Source organism: Alligator sinensis, unplaced genomic scaffold (assembly GCF_000455745.1).
Source record: "Alligator sinensis unplaced genomic scaffold, ASM45574v1 scaffold1666_1, whole genome shotgun sequence".
Classification (NCBI taxonomy): domain Eukaryota; kingdom Metazoa; phylum Chordata; order Crocodylia; family Alligatoridae; genus Alligator; species Alligator sinensis.
In genome coordinates this window covers 596,501-621,250 of record NW_005842817.1, presented here as the reverse complement: position 1 = coordinate 621,250, position 24,750 = coordinate 596,501, and the positions used below count along the sequence as shown (strand labels likewise).

The 24,750-nt window shown below is 40.5% G+C and overlaps 1 protein-coding gene across 5 annotated transcripts in view; it reads right to left on the bottom strand.

Moving 5' to 3' along the window:
* CD2AP (CD2 associated protein) overlaps positions 1–24,750 on the bottom strand; it is a 118,626-nt gene that overhangs the window by 6,569 nt on the left and 87,307 nt on the right. For all 5 annotated transcript variants that reach the window (XM_025191429.1, XM_025191430.1, XM_025191431.1 and 2 more), the window contains exons 10-15: positions 17,213–17,249; positions 16,585–16,647; positions 12,944–13,103; positions 11,996–12,138; positions 2,116–2,231; positions 1,066–1,155 (exon numbers count right to left, since the gene is read on the bottom strand). In XM_025191429.1, the coding sequence (XP_025047214.1) occupies positions 1,066–1,155; positions 2,116–2,231; positions 11,996–12,138; positions 12,944–13,103; positions 16,585–16,647; positions 17,213–17,249 (609 nt within the window). The remainder of the gene's footprint in view (positions 1–1,065; positions 1,156–2,115; positions 2,232–11,995; positions 12,139–12,943; positions 13,104–16,584; positions 16,648–17,212; positions 17,250–24,750) is intronic.

The following is a 24,750-nucleotide window of genomic DNA, read 5'->3' as shown; positions in this document are numbered from 1 at the left end:
AGGTCATGCACATGCGGCTCACGTCAAGTAGGGAGCATGTGTAACAACTATCAATGACACTGGGTGAGAAGATACAGAGTTCCCTGAAGGTGTTGGCTTCCACCAGAGGGAAGACTTGATAATTAGAGGAACAATACTTCCATACTAAGGGGGTATCTTCCAGAAAGGAGTCCCAATAAAAACTAGCATCTGAACTGGGGACAGGTTCCTTTTCTAGGTGTTTGCCAGCCCACTAGCCGGAGTTCTAAGAAGAAAGAAGGACAAAACCAACCCGAGGCCTTTCTTTGGAAGAAGGATAAAGTTCAGAGCAACAGGCTGGGTAAAGAGAGACCAGTGAGAGAGGCTGTGATGTCACACCCACTCTTCCTGCATCACAAGGCACCCTGTTCCAAACATGCCAGCCGCTTGAGGAATCACACAATTAGAGCTGCCTCACAATGCAGGGATTCCCTTACGCGGTGTGTTTTGGGACAAGGACCATCGCTATGTTCTGTGTTCATACAGTACCTTGTGCAAGGGTGTCCCGACGCATTGGGCTCAGGCGCTAGCACAATACTATGACTTCTTTTTGCTGGTTCTCTAGTTAACACGCAGCCCTTCCTTTGACTACTGCACTGGCAGTCTAGTCCTTCTGCCATTGGGTTTTTTGGCATCAGGAGTATTTTCCAGCTACTTAGAAAACCAGCTCTGGCTTTTTACATTGAAATTGTAAAGAGCTACTGTGGAAGGGAACTCTGCCAACACTGTACTAAGCAAGCTTCCAGAGAGGTTACCCCTCTACATAGCTTTACTGTTCAGCCCTGCTTTTCTACAGCTGGGAGTTCAGGTGGCAGAGCACACATCCAGGTTACTATCTAGCAACTATAAGTACTGCTTCATGCTCCCCAAAGGTTAAACATATCAGTGCCCAACAATGCAGTTTTGTATCTAAACTTACACTGGGCACTTGTGCCTGAAGGCACATATCTACAATCTGAATGGCTGCATTAATATCCCAGTGTGCACATAAACTGAATGGCAGCACTAACAGACTGGCAAGTCTTTCTAAACATTTTTGCTTCATACCTTTTTCATTTCAGATGGCTTAGGCTTGGCACATTCTTCCTCCTCCTTATGGACCTTCACAACTTTTTCTGTGCTCACATTTTGACTTGGCTGGTAAATAAAGTATACATACTAAATGAAGGTGCTTGCGGAACAAAAAAAAATTACAACATTTGATAATACAAGTGATGACCTTCATTTAATTTCTAGATTATTGTTAACCTCCTAACTCCCACCCCTACCATTTTTTTTTTTTTAAATAGTAGGCAGTAAAGTTCTCCACTAGGCACTGCAGAAACCGACACCAAGTACAAATGTGTTTAAAAGAAAAAGCAGCAGATTGAAGGCTTTCCTGCAGGGTAACTGATGGAACGCCACAAAAATAAACAGAAAACAAAATATTCTGTGACCAGGTTTCCACTCCAACTTGATCTCATTCTGACCACTGACATGCTGTGCATCTGAATGGATAACTGATATCAGGGTCACCCACATCTCGCAAGGGGTGTGGGCTCCTATCTAGGCCCCAGTCCCCCACATTACAGCTGCTGCTGCCAGGGTCTCCAGGTTCCCCTTCTCTCTTCTGACTTCAGCTTTCCGCCCTGCCCCTTGGGGATAGGGCAGTGGAGCATGGCCCATGGGGCAGAGTCCACAGCTTAGGGCGCCTGGGTTGTCTGTGCAATGCAGTACAGCAAAGGCGGGGGGGAAGGCCTGCTGTATGGAGCAGCTTGGCGGAGGGATGCCAATGAACTCACGTTGTGTGACACCTGGTTGCTCAGACACAGGACAGCTTTGATTTACATTAAATTGTAAGTTCTTTGGGGGAGAGTTATGCACTACAGACACTATTGGAATTGCAATGCATAAACCAGATAACAACACATTTCTAAAGCAACACTCATGAAGCGTTACCTTCCTTGTCAATATTCTGCACGTTTATTGGCACAATAGGTAGTTACTCATTTCTGTGAGTAAATGCTTTATTTGTATGGCGCTGCCCAATGCAATTCTGTTCCCTGGAAATTATCAGCCCTCAATTTAACTTCAGAAGGACACAGTCGATGCACTCACAGAATTACAGCCGTTGAAACGAGTAGGCAGCCTCTTGCCAGGCATCTTCGGTCTGTTTGCAGTAGGGTGCGATAGATTATTTGAGGTAGCTATTACATCATCAAAGCTTATGAGATCTAGAAAAGGATAAGAAAAGGGACCCCAATTAAATGCAAACACTCTCAGGAAGTATAAACATTTTCTTTTAAAATCAAACAGGAGACAACTTATTGGAATAATTGTAATTCAAAAAGACTTTCAAACGTACGATCAGGAGATGTAAGAAACAACTCTTGCAGACTTTTAAAATCAGTCTGAAAGACAATTTTTACACAAAAAACTTGAGAGAATTTTATCCTATTAGCTAATACAATGACTGGTAAAGGAATTCAGTCCATATTCCCAACAGACTAGTGGTTGAAGTGGTAAGACTGCCTGACAGACTTCTGACCTGAGTGCAGAGGAAAAAACAGTTAAATCTCTCAAAATGCTTCTGAAGGAAATTTGGAATATGTAATGTTTAGTTACGCAACTTCAGGTTTGCTTAATAAATTATTTTATGGAGAGTTAATTTTCTAATCTCAATACGCTTTAAACTGAGTATGCAAATCACAATTTGTTGAAGCCTCTAAATAGAAGAACCAATGCTGCATGATTAAGCCACTACTAGGAGTCTGAAGAAAAACCAATAAAATAAGTGGTACATACACACACTCATGTTAAATTTGCTTCAATAACAGGTGGGGGAAAATGGATCCTTTTAGCTCTCATCTACAATTTAAGCAGTCTCTTCATATACAACAACTTGCCTACAAACAGCCAATCTCCATGAAGTCTATACTAAAATATTCTATTTACTTTCATAGTCAACTACTTGAAATTTCTTGTCATTTCTGAAAAGTCTCCTTATGCTTATGCCTCCACATAAGCAACATCTGAGAAAAAAAATGTTTCTCTTTCTCTTTTGCTCCTTCTATTTTGTCCCTTGAAATAAGTTTTAATTCTGCATAAACTCATTAGGACAAAGCCAGCTAGTCTGAACAAGACACCTTGAGAGGTAAAGAGTGGAAATAATTAAAACTAAATTTACTGGCTGGGTGATTACAGATTAATAGCTTCAGTGCCTTAAATTCCCCATGTGTAAAATAGTTCACAATAATTACCAACCTAACTACACTGCGGTGAAGTTTATATGTTTATAAAAAAAATACAGACATCATCACTATAAAGATCTAGAGTACTACATGTGATGTATTATGAAAGATGCATAGACACGCCTACTCCATTAAAAAAAACAAAACTAAATTTTTATAGTTTAGCTAAGCAAGAACTAATTTCCTTAGAAAGTCAATGCATTTGTTACCATTAGTTCTGCTACCTGATAATTCTACAATGAGACTTGTAGGCATCTATCACTTTTGTAAACATTCATTTCTGTTGGCAAATGAAGGGAAATAAACATGGAAGAGAGGTTAAGTGGGGAGGATTAAAAGAATGGTGAAAACAGAACAGCAATGGGGCTGATTCACGGGGCAAAGTTTGAGGGGGACAGGATGACTGTGAAAGAAAAAAGGGATTTATTTTACCACAGTCATCCAAATACAATAGTTATCAAGGGAGCATATTCATATTCCTAGTGGCCCGTCTAATCTCAGAGCAGAAACTTGGGTTAAAAAAATAAAACTAGTTAGTTATGTATTATTGGATTATTGTAATGAGGAACAAAAGGAAAATAGAAGTATTATTTACATATTCTTCCTCTCTCAGGTAAATGCCCTGTGTGTGTGGCAAATGCAGGGATGTAAACTCATTCTGCGTTGAGTTTAATAAGCAGCACAAGCCCTACATGCTGTGCAGCAAGGTGGCATGCGTTTTGCAAGGGCCTGGCTAGATGGGTTCCCTGAACAAGTCTGGGTATGCCACCAAGAAATAAGCCTCATCTGCATCCAGGTCTGTAAATCAGGGAGTATAGAGAGCTTAGGGGCAGGCTTGAGCACACACCCCAGGAGAGGCTACAATCATGGTAATGGGACATGTGCACATGTGCAGGAGCAGCTCCAAAGCACCCCAAGCTTAAACTGGGGGCCTGAGCATACGTGAGTGGATAGGGTTTATTTGTCAGTGGACTGACTCAGGTGGCACAAATATCCCCAAAGCAGTCAGCTGTGTCACTAGCAGGAGAAGGGTCCATAAGCAGAGGTTTCACAAGAGCTGGGGGTGGGGGGGAAGACTTGGAGAGCCTGGGAGGGAGGCAAGGAAGTGCTAGTGGTACATCATGGAAGCAGTGGAATAATGCTAAGAACTGATCTTTTGCTTTAAGAGTCAGCTCTTTAGGAGAGCAGCTGTTACACCTGAGCAAAGTGCTCTGAGCCAACACGCTGCTATCACAATAAAAATAATAGGGCACTCACTTCATTGGTTCATTCTTGTGACCTTTTTTTCTTGTTAGTTTTGTACAGGAAGGAGAGTGCAGTTACTTGATACAAGGTGTTTAGTGGTTTTAGGTCTCCACCCCCTACACACACCTTTTGATCTAATCTTACCTATGAACACGTGAAATCTAGACCCCGCTGAAATCAATGGGAATTTCACAATGAACTACACTGGGGTTGGTTTCAATCATTAATAGCTTATTTATCAAGGGTCCCTCTTACAGTCACTGTTGGCTTTTGAGACTCTGTCTACCAAAGAGAAGGCTACAGAGTGCCAAAAAGTGCTCCAATTATCATGTAATCTTCAGGTTGGCCGACTCAAAAATGGATGAGGGTTTTGGCAGCGTGGAAGAGGGATCAGAAGGATCCATTAACCTTGAGTGATTGTGACGGACAAAGCAACCCAGTAGGTTTCTATTGCAATCTCAATTTGGATCTGAGCATTGTACTGGGACCAGGAACAGGTTGAAACACACTGTATATGGTGAATTCTGCTAGTAAACTTCCAAAAGCATCCTGGTTGGGCTTAACATACCATCTCCATTTGTCTGACGAACTGGAGCACAGTATAAGAAAAGCAGGAGACATGAATGAAGTAGCAGTAACTCGAGCTGCCATAGTTACTAGGGTTCAGAAGCTCAAAACATTAGCTACACCTCAATGACACCACCATGAAAAGATAAATTGAACATTTATATTCTTAACAGAGATATACACAGCCTTCTTTTCTCTTGGCCTACTGAGAATAAACATAATGGATCAAAAAAATAAGTAAAGAGCATACATTATTAACTCCAGAATATTGACATTTTAACTATGCCAAAATAAGTTAATGCCTACAATTAAGTATGGGAAATCCCCTTAAATAAAGTATTATATTTAACGTATTTATAAACTAAACTAGAGGATTTTAAGTGTAAATGAACCACTTTTTGAACAAAATACAATTTAAACAAGAAGCCAATTGGGCAATTTATGAAGATTTTGTCCAAGATTTAATATACCAAATAATCAAAAATCTGAAAAAAAAATTCCCAGTGTGAGAATCAAATAACCTGTGTGCATTCATGTGTAAACCCATTCAACACAATATTAAACTATAATCTCTTACAAAAAGGTATGTCTGGTGCCTCAACTGGTAGGCTGAAATGATTTAAAAATATTTGCTCTCTTCAAGAAAATCCCATTTTGGGGTTTGTTTGTTTTTTAAATACATTTGAAGCTAAATTGTTTCTTAGTACCTAAGGAAAATCTTCATTCAAAACAAACAAGAAAGGCATTGTAAGATGAAAGTAAAAAGAAAGAAACAAAAAAAAAAAAAACCTTTAGTATACACAATTGCAAAGGAAAAATTAACTGTGTGCTGCTTAGAAGAAAAGGCTACGTGCATATATTGGTATGGCATACAGCGTATGGATTTCCTTATAGAACGTTATCTTACCAAAATGGAGAAGGGTAGGGTAATTTCCTGACACGTAAGAAGGGAAACATGGCAAACAGGATAGGAAACAAAATCTGGAAAGAAAAGTCAAGGAGAGGAATGTCTAGAAAAAAGATTCTGAACAAAAAAAAAAATTATTTTACAAAGCAGGAAAAAGAAACATTTGTAGAAGGAACAGAATTGCTTTCAATGTTCAGCATAATAGCATTGCCTATGTTAAATGTGTTTCCTGGATTCAAACAGAATCACTGCTTATTTGCAATCCATTATATTCTTTACTCTACCCAAGAGAGGTATCATTATTGCACTTTTGAAATAAATCTTCAACAAGTGATAGGGAACAACCACTGCTTTGGAACTGGTCTAACTTCATCTTCACAAGTGCTGAACATTCAGAGCTACCACTAAGATCAGTATCTCTGAAACAAATCAGATCAAATGTAAATCAATTTTATTCTGAAATCTTAAACTGTCAGAAATAAGGCTGGGACTCGCAAAATAACTACAAAGCAGCAAGACTGTACAAAAGTATTAGTTATTTTGGTAAAACTTCATTTTTTGTGCATTTGCTTCAGAGAAGCCACCCAGCAAGTTGTTGCATCACATAACCCAGAGAAAAAATTCTGACATCAGTACATTGCAACTACAGCCTTACAGCTTTGCTGTGCTGTATTTTGTATTTACTAGGACTCATGACATTTATTAATCAATGGAGTCTGTCACAGATAACTGAAATGTTTGCAGTTGTAAAGCCTCAGTGTTTGTGGCTTTAAAGGAGTACTTTCCATTGCTGCAGAAGTATACACACACTCTCCAATCATATGATTTACAATTATTACCAATACAGAATGATTGCATTAAAGCCACAAATGAGTTATGCAAGTTATTATAAGCAAGCACAAATAAAAGCTTTTACATCCCAGGTTACCAAAAAAAACAAAACAAAAACACTTAAAGAAAACTATTAGGAAAATTTTACAAAAAGTTTGAAAAATATTTAATGGCCTACCCCTCCATCTGTAAAGCCAAGCGTATTTGTTCAATATGAGGCCACACCTATTATATTAGATTAGGCAAAAATTCATCTTTGCAAGTTTTTTAATTTGCTTTTTGTTTGTTTTTTAAACTAGAAAGGCAAAAAATTCCACATTTTAGAGGACAATCATTTTGTGTTAGGTCAATTATTTTTTAAAGAAAGCAATTTAAGGTTGCTCAGGGAATTTAGAATATGGAAGTATTGCCACAGAAAATGATTCCATACATGGAAAGTAGACGAATTGTGCATATTCCTTTACAGTTTGAAGTCCTGATCCTGCTATTGCCACAGTACAGGCCAAGCCAACCAGGAGATAATTGGTGGACTGAATCGACATTCATAGGTTGATGCCATACTACTCCCATAAGTTTTTTTTCCAAGAAAGATTGCTGGCGTTTGCTAACTCCAGGCAAAATCTTTTAAATTTTTCTTTTTATGCTACTTTTATTCAAGATAGGCAGTTACCCCCCCCCCCCCCCGTTAATAATTTCACCTCCATCCTACAGGTAATCTTGAAAGAGAATTCAAAAGTATTAGGGATACAATAAGCAGTATCACAAGCTCCATCCCTTCACTCTATAAAGCCGGAGTTTTCCCACTTTAGCTTAAATAAAACTAACTCAAATACAAAAATGCAAAAATCCTTTTTACCCCTACATAAGCTTTGGCAACATATCCTGAAAGTCAGCAAACGGGTTATTTCCAATTTACCTCAGGACTGGGAATAAACTGTAATTGTGTTTTAGGCAAATATGAAGCCATCTGGCTTTTGTAGGTCATAATCAATACCCCAAAATCCACCTAGAACCCACCAGACAGACAATGCAAATTCTGAAACACTGGTGCCAGTAGTAATAGATTTTAAAAGTAGCAACAGATTCTGCCACATTATTGCAGCTTCTATGAGCTCTGTAGCACGACAGTATGATCATTGCTACTTCTATGAGCTCTGCAGCAGAAGAGTATGGGCAGTCCAAGCTGACTGCACTCACCAGCCACCCTGGATAACTGCTCTGAGCGCTTAAGGACTCCTCAAACCTCTAGATTACTTACCTGGCTTTCCCCACTTAAGGAAGGACTCCAGGGAATCTTGAGGCACCTCTCCACAAGCGGGGAAATCACTGCTCCCCACTTAGAGACTCATCCATGACTGCCAGGAGAGGGTCTCCTGAAGCAGGGGAAGCCCACAATGGTTCTGGCAAGGAGGCACAGGATCATGGTGCCCCATGCACCGGTTTCAACCTGGAAGGGCGTGGGCAGTGGGGTCCCGCAGGGCTCGGTCCTTGGACCAATACTCTTTAACGTCTTCATCAGCGACTTGGACGAGGGAGTGAAGTGTACTCTGTCCAAGTTTGCGGATGACACAAAGCTATGGGGAGATGTGGACATGCTGGAGGGCATGGCACAGCTGCAAGCAGACCTGGACAGGTTGGACAAGTAGGCAGAAAACAACAGAATGCAGTTCAACAAGGAGAAATGCAAAGTGCTGCACCTAGGGAGGAAAAATGTCCAGCACACCTACAGCCTAGGAAATGACCTGCTGGGTGGCACGGAAGTGGAAAGGGATCTTGGAGTCCTAGTGGACTCCAAGATGAACATGAGTCGGCAGTGTGACGAAGCCATCAGAAAAGCCAATGGCACTTTATCGTGCATCAGCAGATGCATGACGAATAGATCCAAAGAGGTGATACTTCCCCTCTATCGGGTGCTGGTCAGACCGCAGTTGGAGTACTGCGTGCAATTCTGGGCACCGCACTTCAAGAGGGATGCGGATAACGTGGAGAGGGTCCAGAGAAGGGCCACTCGTATGGTTAAGGGCCTGCAGACCAAGCCCTATGAGGAGAGACTAGAGAACCTGGACCTTTTCAGCCTCCGCAAGAGAAGGTTGAGAGGCGACCTTGTGGCTGCCGATAAGTTCATCACGGGGGCACAGAAGGGAATTGGTGAAGTTTTATTCACCAAGGCGCCCCCGGGGGTTACAAGAAATAATGGCCACAAGCTAGCAGAGAGCAGATTTAGACTGGACATTAGGAAGAACTTCTTCACAGTTAGAGTGGCCAAGGTCTGGAAGAGGTCCCAAGGGAGGTGGTGCTCTCCCCTACCCTGGGGGTCTTCAAGAGGAGGCTAGACAGGCATCTAGCTGGGGTCATCTAGACCCAGCACTGTTTCCTGCCTATGCAGGGGGTCAGACTCGATGATTTATTGAGGTCTCTTCCGACCCTAACATCTATGAATCTATGCCTCTCTGTGGGGACCTGCACACCCAGTTCCACCCTTGAATCTCTTAGGACTATCTGGATAAGCAGGGAAAGTGGGGTTGGAGATCCCAGAGGCAGATCTGAGTGAGCAAAGGAAGCCTCACTCGTAGGATCTCCTGGGACCAGTTTGGGTAAGCGAGGCCTACACTGCTTGCCCAAACCCACCTCCAGAGATTGCACTGCCCCTTGTCAACTGGCAGGAAAAGGGGCGATATGTAGTGTGACTTCTGAGCAAAACACCTCTTGCGATGTGACTATCTAGCAGAAGGGACCACTAGAACAAGATCCCAAATGGAAAGCTCAAGAGATGCAAGGTGTACATACCACCAGAGGCTAACAGTCTGCTATCTTCTCCCTAAGCTAAACACTTATCTTCTGGACAGTATCTCAGCCTGCCAGATCTTATCCTTGCCACAATCAATATCATACGTGCAGGAAGATGACAAACTGCACCCTCCAGGAAACAGAAAATAAATTCAGTATCTTAGGAATGTGGGGGTCGCTACGACCAATACCTCCTCAGTCTGAACAAGGAGCTGAAAAACCTGCTAATATGAGTAATGAACTGAAGTTAAACATGAATGAGTCAGGAGAGTCCAAGGGCAACTATGTATCACCACCTTCTTGAAGCTCAGAGGAACCACATGGGTCATAAAAGATTAACAAAAAAAGGCATATCCTGACATTATCAACCTCTCCCACAAATCTTTCTTCTGACGCAGCAGCTGCTGTCTGCCAATCACTATCCAGTGCCCTGCCCTGTGCCCTCGTCGAAACAATGTCGGTGAAACTGGACTAAAACTACACACCAGAATGAATGATCAAAGGAACAAAATTAAAAAGACAGACACACAATCATGTGTATGAGAACACTTTTCACAGAACAGCCGCACACTTTCTGGCCTCACTATCTTAGTGGTTAAGGGAAATTTATAGAACACCTTCAAAAAGGCAAGGAACAAAAATTCATACGCTGAATAAGGCCTGAACACTGATATTGACACTTCATGGCATATTACAATCTACCTGAAGTTTATTATCTGATGACTCTACAGGCAGAAAAAAAAAAAATGAAAGCACTTTATCACTGGTAGGGGGAAGTTCCTACTTTTCACAAAAGACAGGCAATACCTGCATTGAGCCCTGCTGGACTCTAAGATACAAATCCTGATATTATGTTCTCAGGCTCTTCTGTACAGAACAAGCTTTGCCAATAAGAATGCTTAATACATTAAATGATGTAGCTGTAAGGGTCCAGGAAATACGCCAGAGGCAAGGATTTCAGTGGGTGATCTCTTTTATTGGATCAACTGCATTCCTCTTCAGGTCGGAGGCAGAAGCAGACATAGTGAAAGATTAAAAACAGTTTGCAGGCCTGTGAAACTGCAGAAGGGGAGTTCCCAGGGGTAGCAGACAGGCAAATTACAGAAGAAATGATAGCATGATTAGGGGAAGTCTAGGACCTTTCAAGACAGTTATTACTTGCAGTGCGATGAAAGATTTTCTGGAGTCAGGTAGATTATATGCCACTAAATCAGTATCAGTGTTAAGTCCTTGGGTTTTAGCCCAGCCAGCTTATGAATTTTTGCTCCCAGGCTCATCTCTGGAAGGTGTTTTGTAAAATCCCTTTGAACATGCAAGATAGCAGGGTCAGAAAGCAAGCGGCTGTTCTGTGATAAAGTGTTCTCCTACATGTGATTGTGCGCCTCTAATTTTGTCCCTGTGATCTTTGTTTTCCTGATGCATAGTTTTAGTATTGTTTCAGGCAGTTTCCATGAGAGCATCTGGTGCAACGAATTAAATCTACACAAGCCTCTCAAAGCGTGATATGAGTTTTGAATTCTGATGGGTTCCTTGTGTGGGAGGGGAGGAAAGGGTGTTGAAAAGTCATGTTTCAGATGCAGTGGCCCAGGGTGTTATGCATTAGTTTTACATCCAGGGGCCAGTATTAAAAAGCAATGTAAAAATCGCACAAAAAATAAAAATGTAACAGTCTCAAAATAAATGAGAAATGTATACCTGCCCAAAAGAAAAAGGGGCTATCACTCAATTTGGTACAACTGGCAACCTCTGAATACAATGCACAAACAGAGTGAGATCAGGCATGTTACTGAAGAAATATTAGTACAGCAACTGCATGGGAAGTTTGCATGGTGTCTGCCCAAAATGTGCTTTGTTTTAGTCAGTGGTAAAACTTTTCACTAAAGAGGGGGCGAACTGAAAGTAAGTCAGGTTAGGATAAAGGTGTACTTAACAAGATACAGCTCTTTTTCATGACTATAAAATATTCAAATTCACAATGCAACTATGTCCCCAAATTTTAAATTGCTAAAAAGCATCAAGCTACAAAAGGTGTCAACTAGATCCTGGAATACCAGTAGTGAATACTAAGGATATTAAGTAAAAAACATGTAAATATCATTTTAATTAACCTATATAAGAAGTTATTTTAGATGCAAAGCAGCAGGAAGTGAGCAGATGATAAGCAAGTAAGGAAAAAAATTATCTTGTTTAAATTACTGCAGTGTTGTTAGCTTGGTGATGAAAAGTTTTTTTGGACTGAAAAAGCTAGACGTTATAAGCATACTATTTGTACGAGAGAGAAATTACATGTGTAATATGTATTCTCTTAATAATTTATACTGATGCTTAGAGGGTTATCCCAATCTAAAAAGAAGAGGATGAGTTGGAAATACTCTCTAGTAGTGTGTTCATTTTTTTTTTTTAATCTTACCTGGTTCTTTAGAGCTCTTTATTGCAACTGAATCTACCTCTACTGATTTTGGTCTAAGCGGCAATTGTTCAGAATCTAACTTTGGCTTCAGTACTGGCTCAATGTCAGACTTCGGTCGAAGGGAAACCACATCCCCATTAGGTCTGTAATGACAAAAAGAGGTCCAGTCTAAACGAAACATAACATAATTAAAACGTGTTGAGGATTACAAGCAAAAAGGGACAATTTTCAGTAGAATACTCTAGTTTTTGAAAACCCAGTTTCAACATTTTTTTCAGATTGGTTTTTAGACTTGGATACATATGAAAAGGTATGAACAAGTTGCCACAAGACAACATAGGGTGTGATTTTACAGCATGTTAGCTATTCTGCGATAACTATCCAGGGGTACAATCTTACCCTATGGTGACTATCAAATGTCTTGTACCACTTGCATTGAGCAATAACCTACGACACATTTGCTGTGAGAGTAAGAGCCTCATAGGCGCAGTTATCACAGACCAAATGACATGCTGTAAAGTTCACGCCCTAGTTTGCCCTGTGGCAACTAGTTTGTTTGCCCATATCTTTGTATCAAGAGAACTACTTGCATCATAATATGTTTACTTCTCTTTGATACTCTGGGCCAAAGCACTCTGTATGAGCTAACTGAAACCCTTTGCCCAAGGGGGAAAAAAAAAAGGGTATATCACAAAACAACGCTACAATGCAACAAGAGAAAAGAGCACTGAATAGCACCTTTAAATTCTTTCTGCGCTTGAAAGTTATTCGGAGGTAAGTTTTAAAGCTCCCATCCCTCAAAACCTTTTGGTAAAAATGTTCATAATAGACTTTTGATTATATTAATCTTTCTAATTTCACCCTTTCTAACAATAGAGAAAGAAGATAAAGAAAGTCAATTAAATCTATTCACTATATGTGCTTAAAAATAAAGGAAAATATACTGACTTGGACACAGGAGGTGGCAACACTGGTTTATCTGGTCGTTTCGGATGTAAAATCCCTGCTCTCAGCAAGTTATTAGATTTGCCTGGAGGAATAGGTTTCTTGGGTGGTACTTGGGGAGCTACTGGCTTCGAAGGCTTCTGTTCCACAGCTGCTTTGTCATCTGACAAAATAAGGCATCAGGATAATGTTTAACAGACATTTAGAGTAACCTCTAATTTTAACTAGCATTTCATCACAAATGGCTGCTTGCGAGCAGTGGGAGACATTCAGAAGACTTTACATTGCATCTCTGAGGCACTCATGTTTCTAATCTACACATGCAAAATTATATACCTGAACATAAACATTAAAGAAATGTCTTCATCAACATTTTTGGTAATAGTGGGTCAACAGCAACTAACATGGATCAACAGTAAGAAACTCTGTACAAAATCAATTACTGCATAGCAGATGACAGCAGATGCAGGGACATGTGGAGAGGAAAATATCCTTTTTATCTCTAGCATCTATCCTATCCAATTATTCCTCATTTCTGCCCTTATGCCTATCTGTATTGTTTCATGTCGTCAGCAAAGTACAGTAGAAGTAATCTCTGGAGGATGGCTTCTGTATGAATTTAGGATTAAGTTTTTTCGAATAAGGACCCTAAATTCACACACACGCACATGAATGGCACTAGTTGGATACAAACACACGCGTGAAACTTAGAAGGACAGCTAAACTTCCACTGCCCATGTGTTTTAGGTCTGCATACACCAAACGGGCATATGAAGTGGTGACACCATGCCAAGGACAACCAGTCTGGCATATAGCAACAGCAGACAGTGCCCTCCGAGCTCTGCCTCATTTCCAGGCATGACACACACTATTCTGCAGCATGCTGAAGAGCATGGCAAAGTGGCATACACATAATTTAAGTGATTTACTGAAGCCCATAGGCAGACAAAATTAAAACTGGGTTCTGAATACCTTAACACAGATGCTTTGCAGAACACTAAAATGGGTTTTTTTTGGTTTGTATGTAAGTAGTCACAGAATCAAACCCTACATAGCATATTTCAGGAAAGGTGTTCCAGGAGTTGGGGCATTTGCCTTGGGCACAGGAAACAATGGTTCAATTCAGAGATTTCCTGCATCAGCCTGGACAATTCACTTTGACTCCCTGACCTCAGTTCTCTGTCTGGAGAAAGCAGATAACAATGCCACATCTGCAACAGCATTATGAAGATAAACAAAGACCATGAAGAACCTGGGTAAGGTCTCCAAAGCAGGAATTCACTACAAATCCTGCTTAGTTTGATTTCCAAAGACTCGTGATACTACAGTGGAAAGATGCAGTTTGCTAGCATCTTATCTCCATCACTGCTTTTTTCATACTGAGTGGTAATATTGATATAATAGGACAGTAAACAGGTTAGCCACATGGTGGTGCTAAACAATAATCATTTCTTATGTTCTAATTGTTATTCAAGGGCTACTAAAAACAAAGTGTTCAAAGTAGTTGGGTGATAATTCTCAATTAACATGATAATCTGATTTTTTTTACAATCAAATTTGATATGTATTTTCTCATCAAATAGCTTTAATATTTCAAACTGATTTTCTTTATTACAGGTCACCTCAACACAGGATCAGACAATGTTGTAAGACATGGCAGTCTATGCTCTAACGGTCATTTTGGCATTCTTAAATTTAAAATGAAAAAAAAATAAAGGCTGGCTAAAAATAACTGCTACATAATGGAAAGGAATACTGATGACATTTACGAAGGGCAAAAAATTACCATAGATAAATAATGTACTGAGTGCCATTTCACTGATGTAGGCAAGGTTCTTTGGGTAGATGCGATATCTGTTATTAGACTTTTATTAAATAGTTGGAAAAAAGTTCTTTACAAGCTTTTGGACACAAACAAACACCCTTTGTCAGGCAATGGGGACTCACTTCCTCATTTCACTGAAGTGGTGGTGCTTTTAGTCTCTGTTAATCTATTCCCGTTCAGTTAGGTTGTCTCGTGTGTTCTTTTGATAATACAGTTTACAGTTCAATACCTGTATTAGCCCAATAATAGAGTTTATTTCATGACAATTTAATATTCCACAGTAAGTACTTACATTTTTTTCAGCAGCAAAAGACTATTTCTATTGAAATAAACAGGCTTTTAAAAGCCAAAAGGTGACCATTATGATGATTTAGATAACCCCTGGCTAAATATAGGCAAAGAATTTCACCTATTTTATTCTTTATTAATCAAAGGTATGGCTCTCTGCTTTACTTTTAAAATGCAGGATTTAAGTTCCCCAAAATTTTAAAGATGTTCAGTTTAATTTGTTTCCTGGAATATTCCTCTGTCACTATTGGACAATAAATGTTAAAATTAATATTATAGCTATTAATAGATTCAACTTAAAATTATATCACATATTGATTCAGATTTACTTTAAACAAGCAATTAATCAAATTCAGCCCTAGCCTCTCCTTTTGCTTCAATTTAGGCAAAGACTCTCATCCTCCAGGAAGAAAAATAATTTGTTCTGTAATAACACTTTTGTAAGACTTTCATTTAGGCAGGCTTTTAGGAAGTGGGTTAAGTTCCGGGTATTCTTTGGGGTACTGTTTTAATGTTTTATTATTTTACCTGTTTTTACTGTAAGCCACTCTGAGCCTATTTTGGGGAGAACAGCATAAAAAAAAAAAAAAATCAAATAAATAACTACAATAATAGCCAGAAGCAAGATGGCTAACCTTAACGCACGTGGAATACTCAAGAATATATTTGTTAAAGTATATCATCATAAAAACAATGCAAGACAGAAAGAAAACAAAGCATGTTTCCTTCTACACATGCATTTGAAAACCATTTCCGGACTACATTCAAAAGCCATGTTTTATTATTTGCGCAAAAAGATTACTATTATAAAGATGGTCAGGCTGTTATGCTATTAGCATTTCTTCTTTCAAGCTACTTTCAGGAAGTAGATTTAAAGGAACCTGAGACATTGCCATTTCTATCTGTCATGGTAAGCAACTTAACTATGAGCTGTTCTTTCCTTATTTGTGTGTGCAAAACTAAGCCTTTCAAAAGTGTATTACATTTGGTCTGGACTATTAAATATTGTTTGAAATGTCAAGTTAATAAGTGAGCACAATTTTCAGTAGTTAAATGCAAATGAAATATGGTCAGAGTTTAAAAGGGAGAGGGGACTGAAAAGATCAGACATTCACGAACAGTAAAACTTTATTTCTAGAAGTCTAGAATTCATAATAGCCCCTCTACAAATTAATAATGCTAGAACATTGTCGTAAGAGTACTATGTCTATAGTTACAGAAGAAATGGTACGAATCCATTCACATTTTTGATTGAAACATTCTATGTAAGATCAGCTGAAATTTTCATGAAGTTTATTTAAATATATGAATACTACAGTTCATAATTACAAATTCATACTTATTATAAAATTGCATTGAACCAAGTGGATACTGCAGCTATAAAAAGTTGTAACAGATACTCATATTTCCAAGCCTAAAAAATGTCTTAGAAGTATCTAAGGTTCAGAGAAAACACAAGGGAAAACTAAATATTATATCATTCATTGAAACAACTTCAGTTTAATTTTGCAAAGAAGAAAACTGGTCTTACCTTTTTCTTCAGACCTATGAGAAATGAATTTCTTCTCTCCAGTTGGAAGGTCAGGCTTTGGAGCTGAATAAAAAAAAGAAAAAAAAGAAACAAGAGCCATTTTTATAAACAGGTATAATTATCTTAGTCATTCTCTAAAAATATACAATTATCTGTATTTATATGATCTTTTCCATCCAAGAAACTCAGTGAAGTTTATAGGCATTTATTTAAAATCAGAAAAATGAAGGTAAGTATTACAATATTTCTAAGTTAGGATAGGAATGAGGTTTAGTCAACTGTGAGCTGAACAAGAGGAACAGTAGGATATGGAATGTGTTATTAGTTACTGTTCATTTAAAGTGGTTGTATTAATCATAAATGCAAAGCTATATTTTAGTTTGGAAAGTAGTTTCAAAAACTCATCCCAATAAAACCTTTTGTAATCAGCACAGCATTCTGAATGCACCGTATCCATCACCCATGTTTATGTAGGTGCAGTAAAATTAGAATACACTCCTTTTAAAAAAAGTGTGCAAACACATTATTTCTCAGTTATCCATGTCCGAGAGAAACTTCTACAATAGCCCATCATACTGGGTCTTATGCTTTAAGTTTGTACTTTTATAATGAGACAGCTTTTACATACCTGGGCCTTTAACAGGAGGTGGTGGTTTCTTTGGCTTCTGCAAAAAAACAAAAAAAAGAAAAAAAAAAAAGATGAAAAATAGTAGCATCTTTTACAAAAAGAGAGACTGCTATCTGCTCATTGGCTTACATACAGGCAAACAGTACCTAACTCATAGGGCGCCTATATACATGCAGCGAGGCTGCTCTCTGACCCACTGTATTTACAGTGCATCAGAGCAGATGGGATTCATCGAGTTTGCTGGAGTGTGGTAATTACCATGCTCCAGCACACTCCAGTGTCTCGTGCATTAGCAGCCCCATGCTGAAGAGCTTCAGCTGCCATTTTTTCAGCGTGGGGATGCTGATACACAAGACACTCGAGGCACTTTAATTAGACCGGCTCTTGGAGCCTCTCTATAATTAAAATGCCCACCCTCTCTCTCCTCCCAGAGCACACGTATAAATGCCCATACATTGCACTTTTCACCTCAAAAGTGGCTGACAAAGGAGGTCAGCGCACACAATTCTAATCTGCAGAAGAAAAAAATGAGGAAGAGAAGCCCCAAAGCTATTTTCTTATCGTACTCATTTAATATTGACAATAAGTATAAAACACCATTTTAACACCATCTATACTATAACCAGGTAAGATGAGAAAGGACTATTAGATCAAAATATTACCAGAAACTTTTTTTTTTTTGTGTGTAAAATTAAAAGAAATAGTTTCTTTCTATAATTTCAGCTTTAAAGTCATGAATGACTATGGTTTTGTTTTTAAACAAACCTCAAAGCGCGAGAACCCAAAAATTAACAAAAACTGAACCGTTGTGTTTGCTTATATTCAAGGAAAGAGAAAAGAACAAATTAAATCAGGAAGCCTAAATACTTTGAATTCAGAGGTTTAAAATATTTTAAGTAAACTGAAGTATAGCCTCTTGCATAATTTCTCGACCACCATGGCTACAACATTATCTGAAAGAAACAAATTTGATAGGGGAGATGGTGTCGTAGATAACTGATCACTTTCAGAATTCAACGTTGACTTACAGAATCTGTCTAGTTTCTTTCTAACTATTCCACAAAGAAAAATGGGTTAAAGTTACCACTGATGCCCCTGATCATTACAGCTGCACAACAGAAAATGGACTTCTGAACCAAGCCACATTAAAGACCACAGCATGTGTATACAGCAGTCTGTAGGAGGACTGAAACAAATCTGATTCAAAACCCTACTTATGGATTCAGAATGATTCCACCTTCTACATATGAAGGGTGGGATCTAGGCCATCAATTAGCAATCTTGATGCTCATATTCTGACCAATACAACATTCCATTTTTTCACACTGGTTTCAGTATTTTTCAAACTGGATCTAAAAATATAATTATAAGGAATTAATACTGAAAGGTGTTTCTTTGTTAAAGATTTTCTAATAGTCTCTATGGGCACTGACAGATGTGGAAACCCCACCCCAAAAAAACCCCTTTGAAACTCCCCAATGCTGTACCAGAAAAGGAAGCATGTTAGTTCAACCCAGCTCCCCAGGTCAGACTAACACAATGCCTCTTCTGGGCATGTGCTGTGCTGTGCTGAGTACGGGGTCGCACCAAGCTGAATATTTTTCCCCCCACGCCTATTAGCAGTCTATTAGTCCAGGAAACAGGATAAGTTACAAATATTTACATCACCTGTAAACAAGACAATGAGGTTCAGTAGTAGAGGTAAAAGCTGATCTGACTGCAAGCATTTTTCACATACATTAGCTAGCATATTGAAACTCAATCAGTCAGTAATAGGATTGCAGGAAAAGTACATCATTCTAATTAAATATGGTAATATTACTAAAGTCTGGTATTTGAAAATGTTGCTAAAAACAAATACTAAGAGTTGTGACCAATTATTTTGATTATAGCTTGTATATCTTGTGTTTACTTTTTGACAAGAAACCCGAGTGGTGATATTCTGGGATAAGGACCCTAGAATCACCTTCTAAGAATTAACATAAGCAGCTTCCATATTTTTTTAAGTTGCTCTATGGCTTATGTAATATTTTGCTATCTACACTAATGTACTTGTCAGAGCCAAAACACTACGTCAAGAATAGAAGTGCATAGGCATGAGAAGACCAGCAAGAAAAGTTAACAGTTACCAGATAATAACAATACGTAAAATTTTTAAAAAACTTTCAAGTTACTATGCAATTGTACTGCTAAGGCCCTATGCAATTAAGATGCAGTTAACCTGTTAATCATGCCATAAACAGTAACCCTGCCACATGTTCAGGCAATTAGTGGCTCAACAAAATGGAAAATCAGCCACAAAACCTTTGCACATTTGCAATTGCAAAACCTTTGCAACATTTGAATATGTTTATGGCTGGTTTGCATCATGCTTTAAATTGGACACATGGCAATGCAGCCCAGCCATGTAGCCAGCAAGCTGCATGGCAGGTCTTGGTTGACAGCTCTTCGTGTCCAGAGGCTGCACCCTGTTTTCAGGGTGTCGAGTGGAGACAAACTTGTTAGCTGGGCTGGGATGTTGGGTCCTGGTGAGCTGCAGGGCTGCCTGCAACCCGACATGGAATATGATGGCCTTCATCTTTCTTCAAAAGGTAAGAGTCTGTTCTCTTCCAGGTTGGCTGATTTCCTATGCAGAGCTTTCAACTAGGTTTGTCAGGGAATGGGGATGCACACAGAGAGAACCTATGATCAACGAACCACGAGCCATATGCTGGAATAGCCCATGTAAGTACTAAGAGGCCCAATGGACATCAGGACAGGGGGCACCAAGGGCACCCATCAGGGGGCTCAAATGTCTCTACACTAATGCTAGGAACATGGGGAACAAGCAGGAGGAACTCACACTCCTGCTTGCAAACAAGAAGTTTGATTTAGTTGGGCTAAATTAAACCTGGTGGGACCCTACCCATGATTGAGCAGTAATCAATCATTGCAGTAAGCAGTAAGCATTGAGGGCTATATGCTGTACAGATGAGATGGAGTAGGGAGAAAAGGGGGAGGTGTGGCTCTCTACATGAAGGAGCAACATCTTCCATAATTAAGATGGGATCAGAGGAGGGGCAAATTGAGGTATTGTGGGTCAGAATGCAAAGCCACATTTTTTGTTTCTGTATTCCTGAACACGGATCAGGACAAATCTCCCAACTGGATCAGAGACAGGCACAAAAAGGACACCAGCCCACCAACTGGGTGAAGAGACACTTGGAAGGACTGGATGTGTTTAAGTCAGCACGCCCGGATGCTTTTCATTCAAGGGTGCTGAAGGAATTGGCCAGTGTCATAGCAGAGCCGCTGGCACAGCTGTTTGAGCACTCTTGGTGCTCAGGTCAGGTCCCAGGGGACTGGAAAAGGGCCAATGTGGTCCCTATTTTCAAGGAGGGGAGGAAGGAGGATCTGGGTAACTACAGACCTGTCAGTCACACATCTATCCTTGGGAAAACCTTTGAAAAAATTATTAAGGATCACATTTGTGGGAGTGCAGCGGGAAAAATAATGCTGAAGGGCAACCAGCATGGATGCATAGTAGGTAGATCCTGCATGACTAACCTTGTTTCTTTTTATGACCAGGTGACAAAATGCTTAGACACACGAGTTAAGGTAGATGTCATTTACTTGGATTTTAAGAAGGCCTTTGATAGGAATCTCATCCTATTCTCATAAATATGCTGAGCAGCTGTGACACAGATGATTACATGGTCAGGTGGTGGCAAATTGGCTTAGGGGTCGCACCCAAAGAGTGGTGGTGGACAGGTTGGTATCAGCCTGGAAAGATATGGGCACTGGAGTCCCACAAGGCTCGATCCTTGGACCTGCGCTGTTCAATGACTTGGTTGAGGGCATGGAGAGCACTCTGTCCAAATTTGCAGATGATACCAAATTAGGGTAAGGTTAAACACACTTGGGGGTAGAGAATGAATCCAGTTGGATCTGGACAGGTTGGAAAAGTAGTCAGAACAGAACAGGATGCAGTTCAACAAAGACAAGTACAAAGTGCTGCACTTAGGGAGAAGAAATCACCAACACACTTACAGTCTGGGGGAGGACCTTTGAAGCACAGAAGCAGAAAGGGATCTCAGAGTCACAGCTGACTCCAAAATGAACACGAGTCGTCAATGTGACGAAATGATCAGTAAAGCTAAACGCACTTTATCATGCATTAGCAGGTGCATGACAAACAGGTCCAGGGAGGTGATACTTCCCCTATACGTGGCATTGGTTAGGCCACAGTTGGAGTACTGCATCCAGTTTTGGGTGCCGTACATCAAGAGGGCTGCGGACAACCTCAAGAGGGTTCAGAGGAGGGGTACTCGTATGGTTAGAGGCCTGCAAGCAAAGCCCTAAGAGGAGAGACTGAGGGCCCTGGATCTCTTCAGCCATCGCAAGAGAAGGCTGAGAGGTGATCTTGCAGCCACCTACAAAAATTCATCAGGGTGGACAGCATGGCATAGGAGATGCCCTGTTTACCAGGGCACCCCTTGGAGTAACTAGCAACAACGGCCATAAACTGACTGAGAGCAGATTTAGATTAGACATGAGGGCGCACTTCTTTATGGTAAGGGCTGCCAGAATCTAGAATGGGCTTCCAAGGGAGGCGGTGTTCTCCCCTACCTTGGGGGTCTTTAAGAGGAGGCTGGACATTCACCTGGTTGGGGTCGTCTGACCCCAACAGTCTTTCCTGCCCAAGGGAGGGTGTTGGACACAATGATTTGCTGAGGTCCCTTCCAACCCAAACATCTAGGGATCTAGGAAAGGTTCCCCAACCCAAGGCTCCCCAGCCCAGCTGAACACAGTTCTGACATCCCCAGGCCATGAGGACCCAAAATCAGGGAGCCTTCTCTCAGATCCCAGTATCTCAGAATGCCAGTATAATAAAAAGGGTGCACAGCTGGCGTTCACATGCAGGTGTCTAACATTCCAGTGCATAGGTCTGGAATGGGCTCTGGTGTGCCCGTTCCAGCTGATTTCCAGTCCCAAGCCTAGATTGCAATGGCATCTCAAACTCCAGTGCAGTCCTGGGGCTGGGAACAAACAACTACATTAAGACAACAGAATCGCTACTGGTGGGAAAAAAAAAAAAAAAAAAAAAAAAATCAGCTGCCTGTCCATGCATGATTCAGGACTATACCAGTTCTGCGATCACCTGGCTTTCAACTTACTGATGCAGAGGGAGTCTAGGATCATGATCTCTGATCTTAAAATCACGTGTTCTGCCATGTGCAATTGCTGGGTTCAGTACCTGTTGCACTATTGAATGAATGTGTGCCTCCACTTTTGTGGAATCAAAGTTCTTTTGGATTTGCATGAGTGTGTTACTTACAGAAAAAAGAAAAAAAAAAAAGACCTGAGATATCAGTGCCCATTTTACTTTTCCAAGAACAAAGGAGTCAGTTAAATATGTCACCTAAGTATATGCCTAATTTCATCCTATTTACTCCTATTTGCCAGAGACTGGAAATAAGTAAGATTCTGCCCCCAAAGCCTACAACAGAAAAGCAGAGCTGGCATCACCATACTGGTTTCATATTTCTGTAAGCACAGCAAAAGTCCACCCAAGCCTAATGACTCATCTGCATCAGAAATACCTACCTATTTATTTTGACATTGAATAACTCCAGGTTTATACTCGTATGTGAAATATGTCTACATAAATCCATACCTGCTTCCAGTGCTCAAGTAATGAAGTGCGGGGTTGTGTACAGGGGTTTAGGTTGTAGCTGTGTTGGTCTAAGGATATAGGCAGACAAGGTTCCTTGGGTGAATTTGATATCTTTTATTAGATCAACCCAAATGGTTGGAGAATAGTTATTAAGCAAGCTTTCGGGTTCAAAAACCCTTCGTCAGGCTAAGGAAGCTGCAGCAGTTGGTGTGTGCTCTTCCTGGATGGAATGAAAAGTGAAGAAGCCAGGGGCTGGGCTGGGCTGGGGAGTCAGTTGCCAGGCAGATTGTAATGTATCAAAAATCCAATGTCTATGTTTAGTCCCTGATCTCTAGTATACAGCAGGTTGATGAAATGGAGCTCATAGGCGCGTCTCTGGGATGTGTTGTGTAAATTTCCCTTGAGGATCAGGACTGAGAGATTGGAGAGAGAGTGGCCCTCCTGTGAGAAATGTGCCCCCACCGGTAATTGAGTGTTTCTGTCTTTGATGGATTTCTGGTGTGCGTTCATTCTGGTGCGCAGTTGTTGTCTGGTCTCTCCTACATATCTTCCATCAGGGCATTTGGTGCATTGGATGAGGTATATTACATTTTTGGAGGTGCAGCTGTAAGATCCTGGGATGCTGATGGCTCTGTTGTGGGGTGTAGTAATAGTGGGGGTGGTGGAGATGTGTTGGCAGGTTTTGCATTTCTTGTCCTGGTATAGTCTGGATCCTTTTGGTGTGTTCTGGGCTTGAGGAAGTTGTGTACACACATTCAGATGACCTGGGAGAATTCTCCCAGGTGTGTTTTGCTGGTAGAAAAACATACCCAGAGATGCCTGGACAGACACTTGAATGCTAAGCCTCTTAAAGACAGAGAGCTTGCAGTGCTGCTGCTGTGCAACAAGGGGACCCATGCACACACATCTCAGTGTGTTTGGCAGGTTCTCTTAGTCTGTCTGAGACAGATGACAACAGTGTACAGGACAGTCTAACTGGCTGACCCAGACTGCTTTGAGTCAGCTTGCATTTTCCTGTCTCATAATGCAGGGATTGTGAAGGGGTGTGCTCTGCTCCCTGCTTGGCTGGAGCAGCAAAGTCCAGGGAACAACACCCTGTCTCCTGGAGTGGGTGTGGGGGAGGGGGGTGGTGGTGAAGGAGAATAGAGTAAAGCACCCTGGGATGCTGGAAAATTGCATTGTGGTTTCTTTCAGAAGAAAATGTACACAGGCATTCACTCTCCCAGAAGAAACTCTCTTAGGAGTGATTTAGGTTATTTTTTTCCTAGAGCAGCCCTTTTTGCTTTGGGAGAAAAATCCTGAATGTCCACATACTCATGGTTTCTACTGGGAGAGCAGCAACTCTCCCACGAGAACGTGAATGTCTGTACATGGCCTGGGAAAACAACAATTGAACATGACGTAACTACTCCGTTGTCTCATATATGGTGCTAACTCCATAACTTGATCATCCGATCCCTGCAGACTTCATGCCTCTGGCAGGGGGGCTGGACTCAATCTCATGGGGTCCCTTCCAGCCCCCTAATGTCTATGAAACTAGGAAAATGGGACTAGAAATAACAGTACAGGAAAGCTTCTTCCTTTTAAAGATCATAGTTGCCCATGTTAAACAGATCAAGTAAATCTGAGCACCACATTTCAGTTGAAAGACTGGAGATCTAGAAGTGTTCACGGACTACATATTTTACACTGAAGTTTTTTTTTACATAATACTGCCCTCCTTAATTAAAAGTTAAGGGGAAGCTTGGATGCTTAATTGAAGATATGGCAAAAATGGCACCACAGTATTTACATTATGAAGTGATGAACTATATCAGGCATATTTCTTCTGTATCTATGTGTCTGGCAAATGATTACATGATAAGAGTTTTGGGATAAGGAA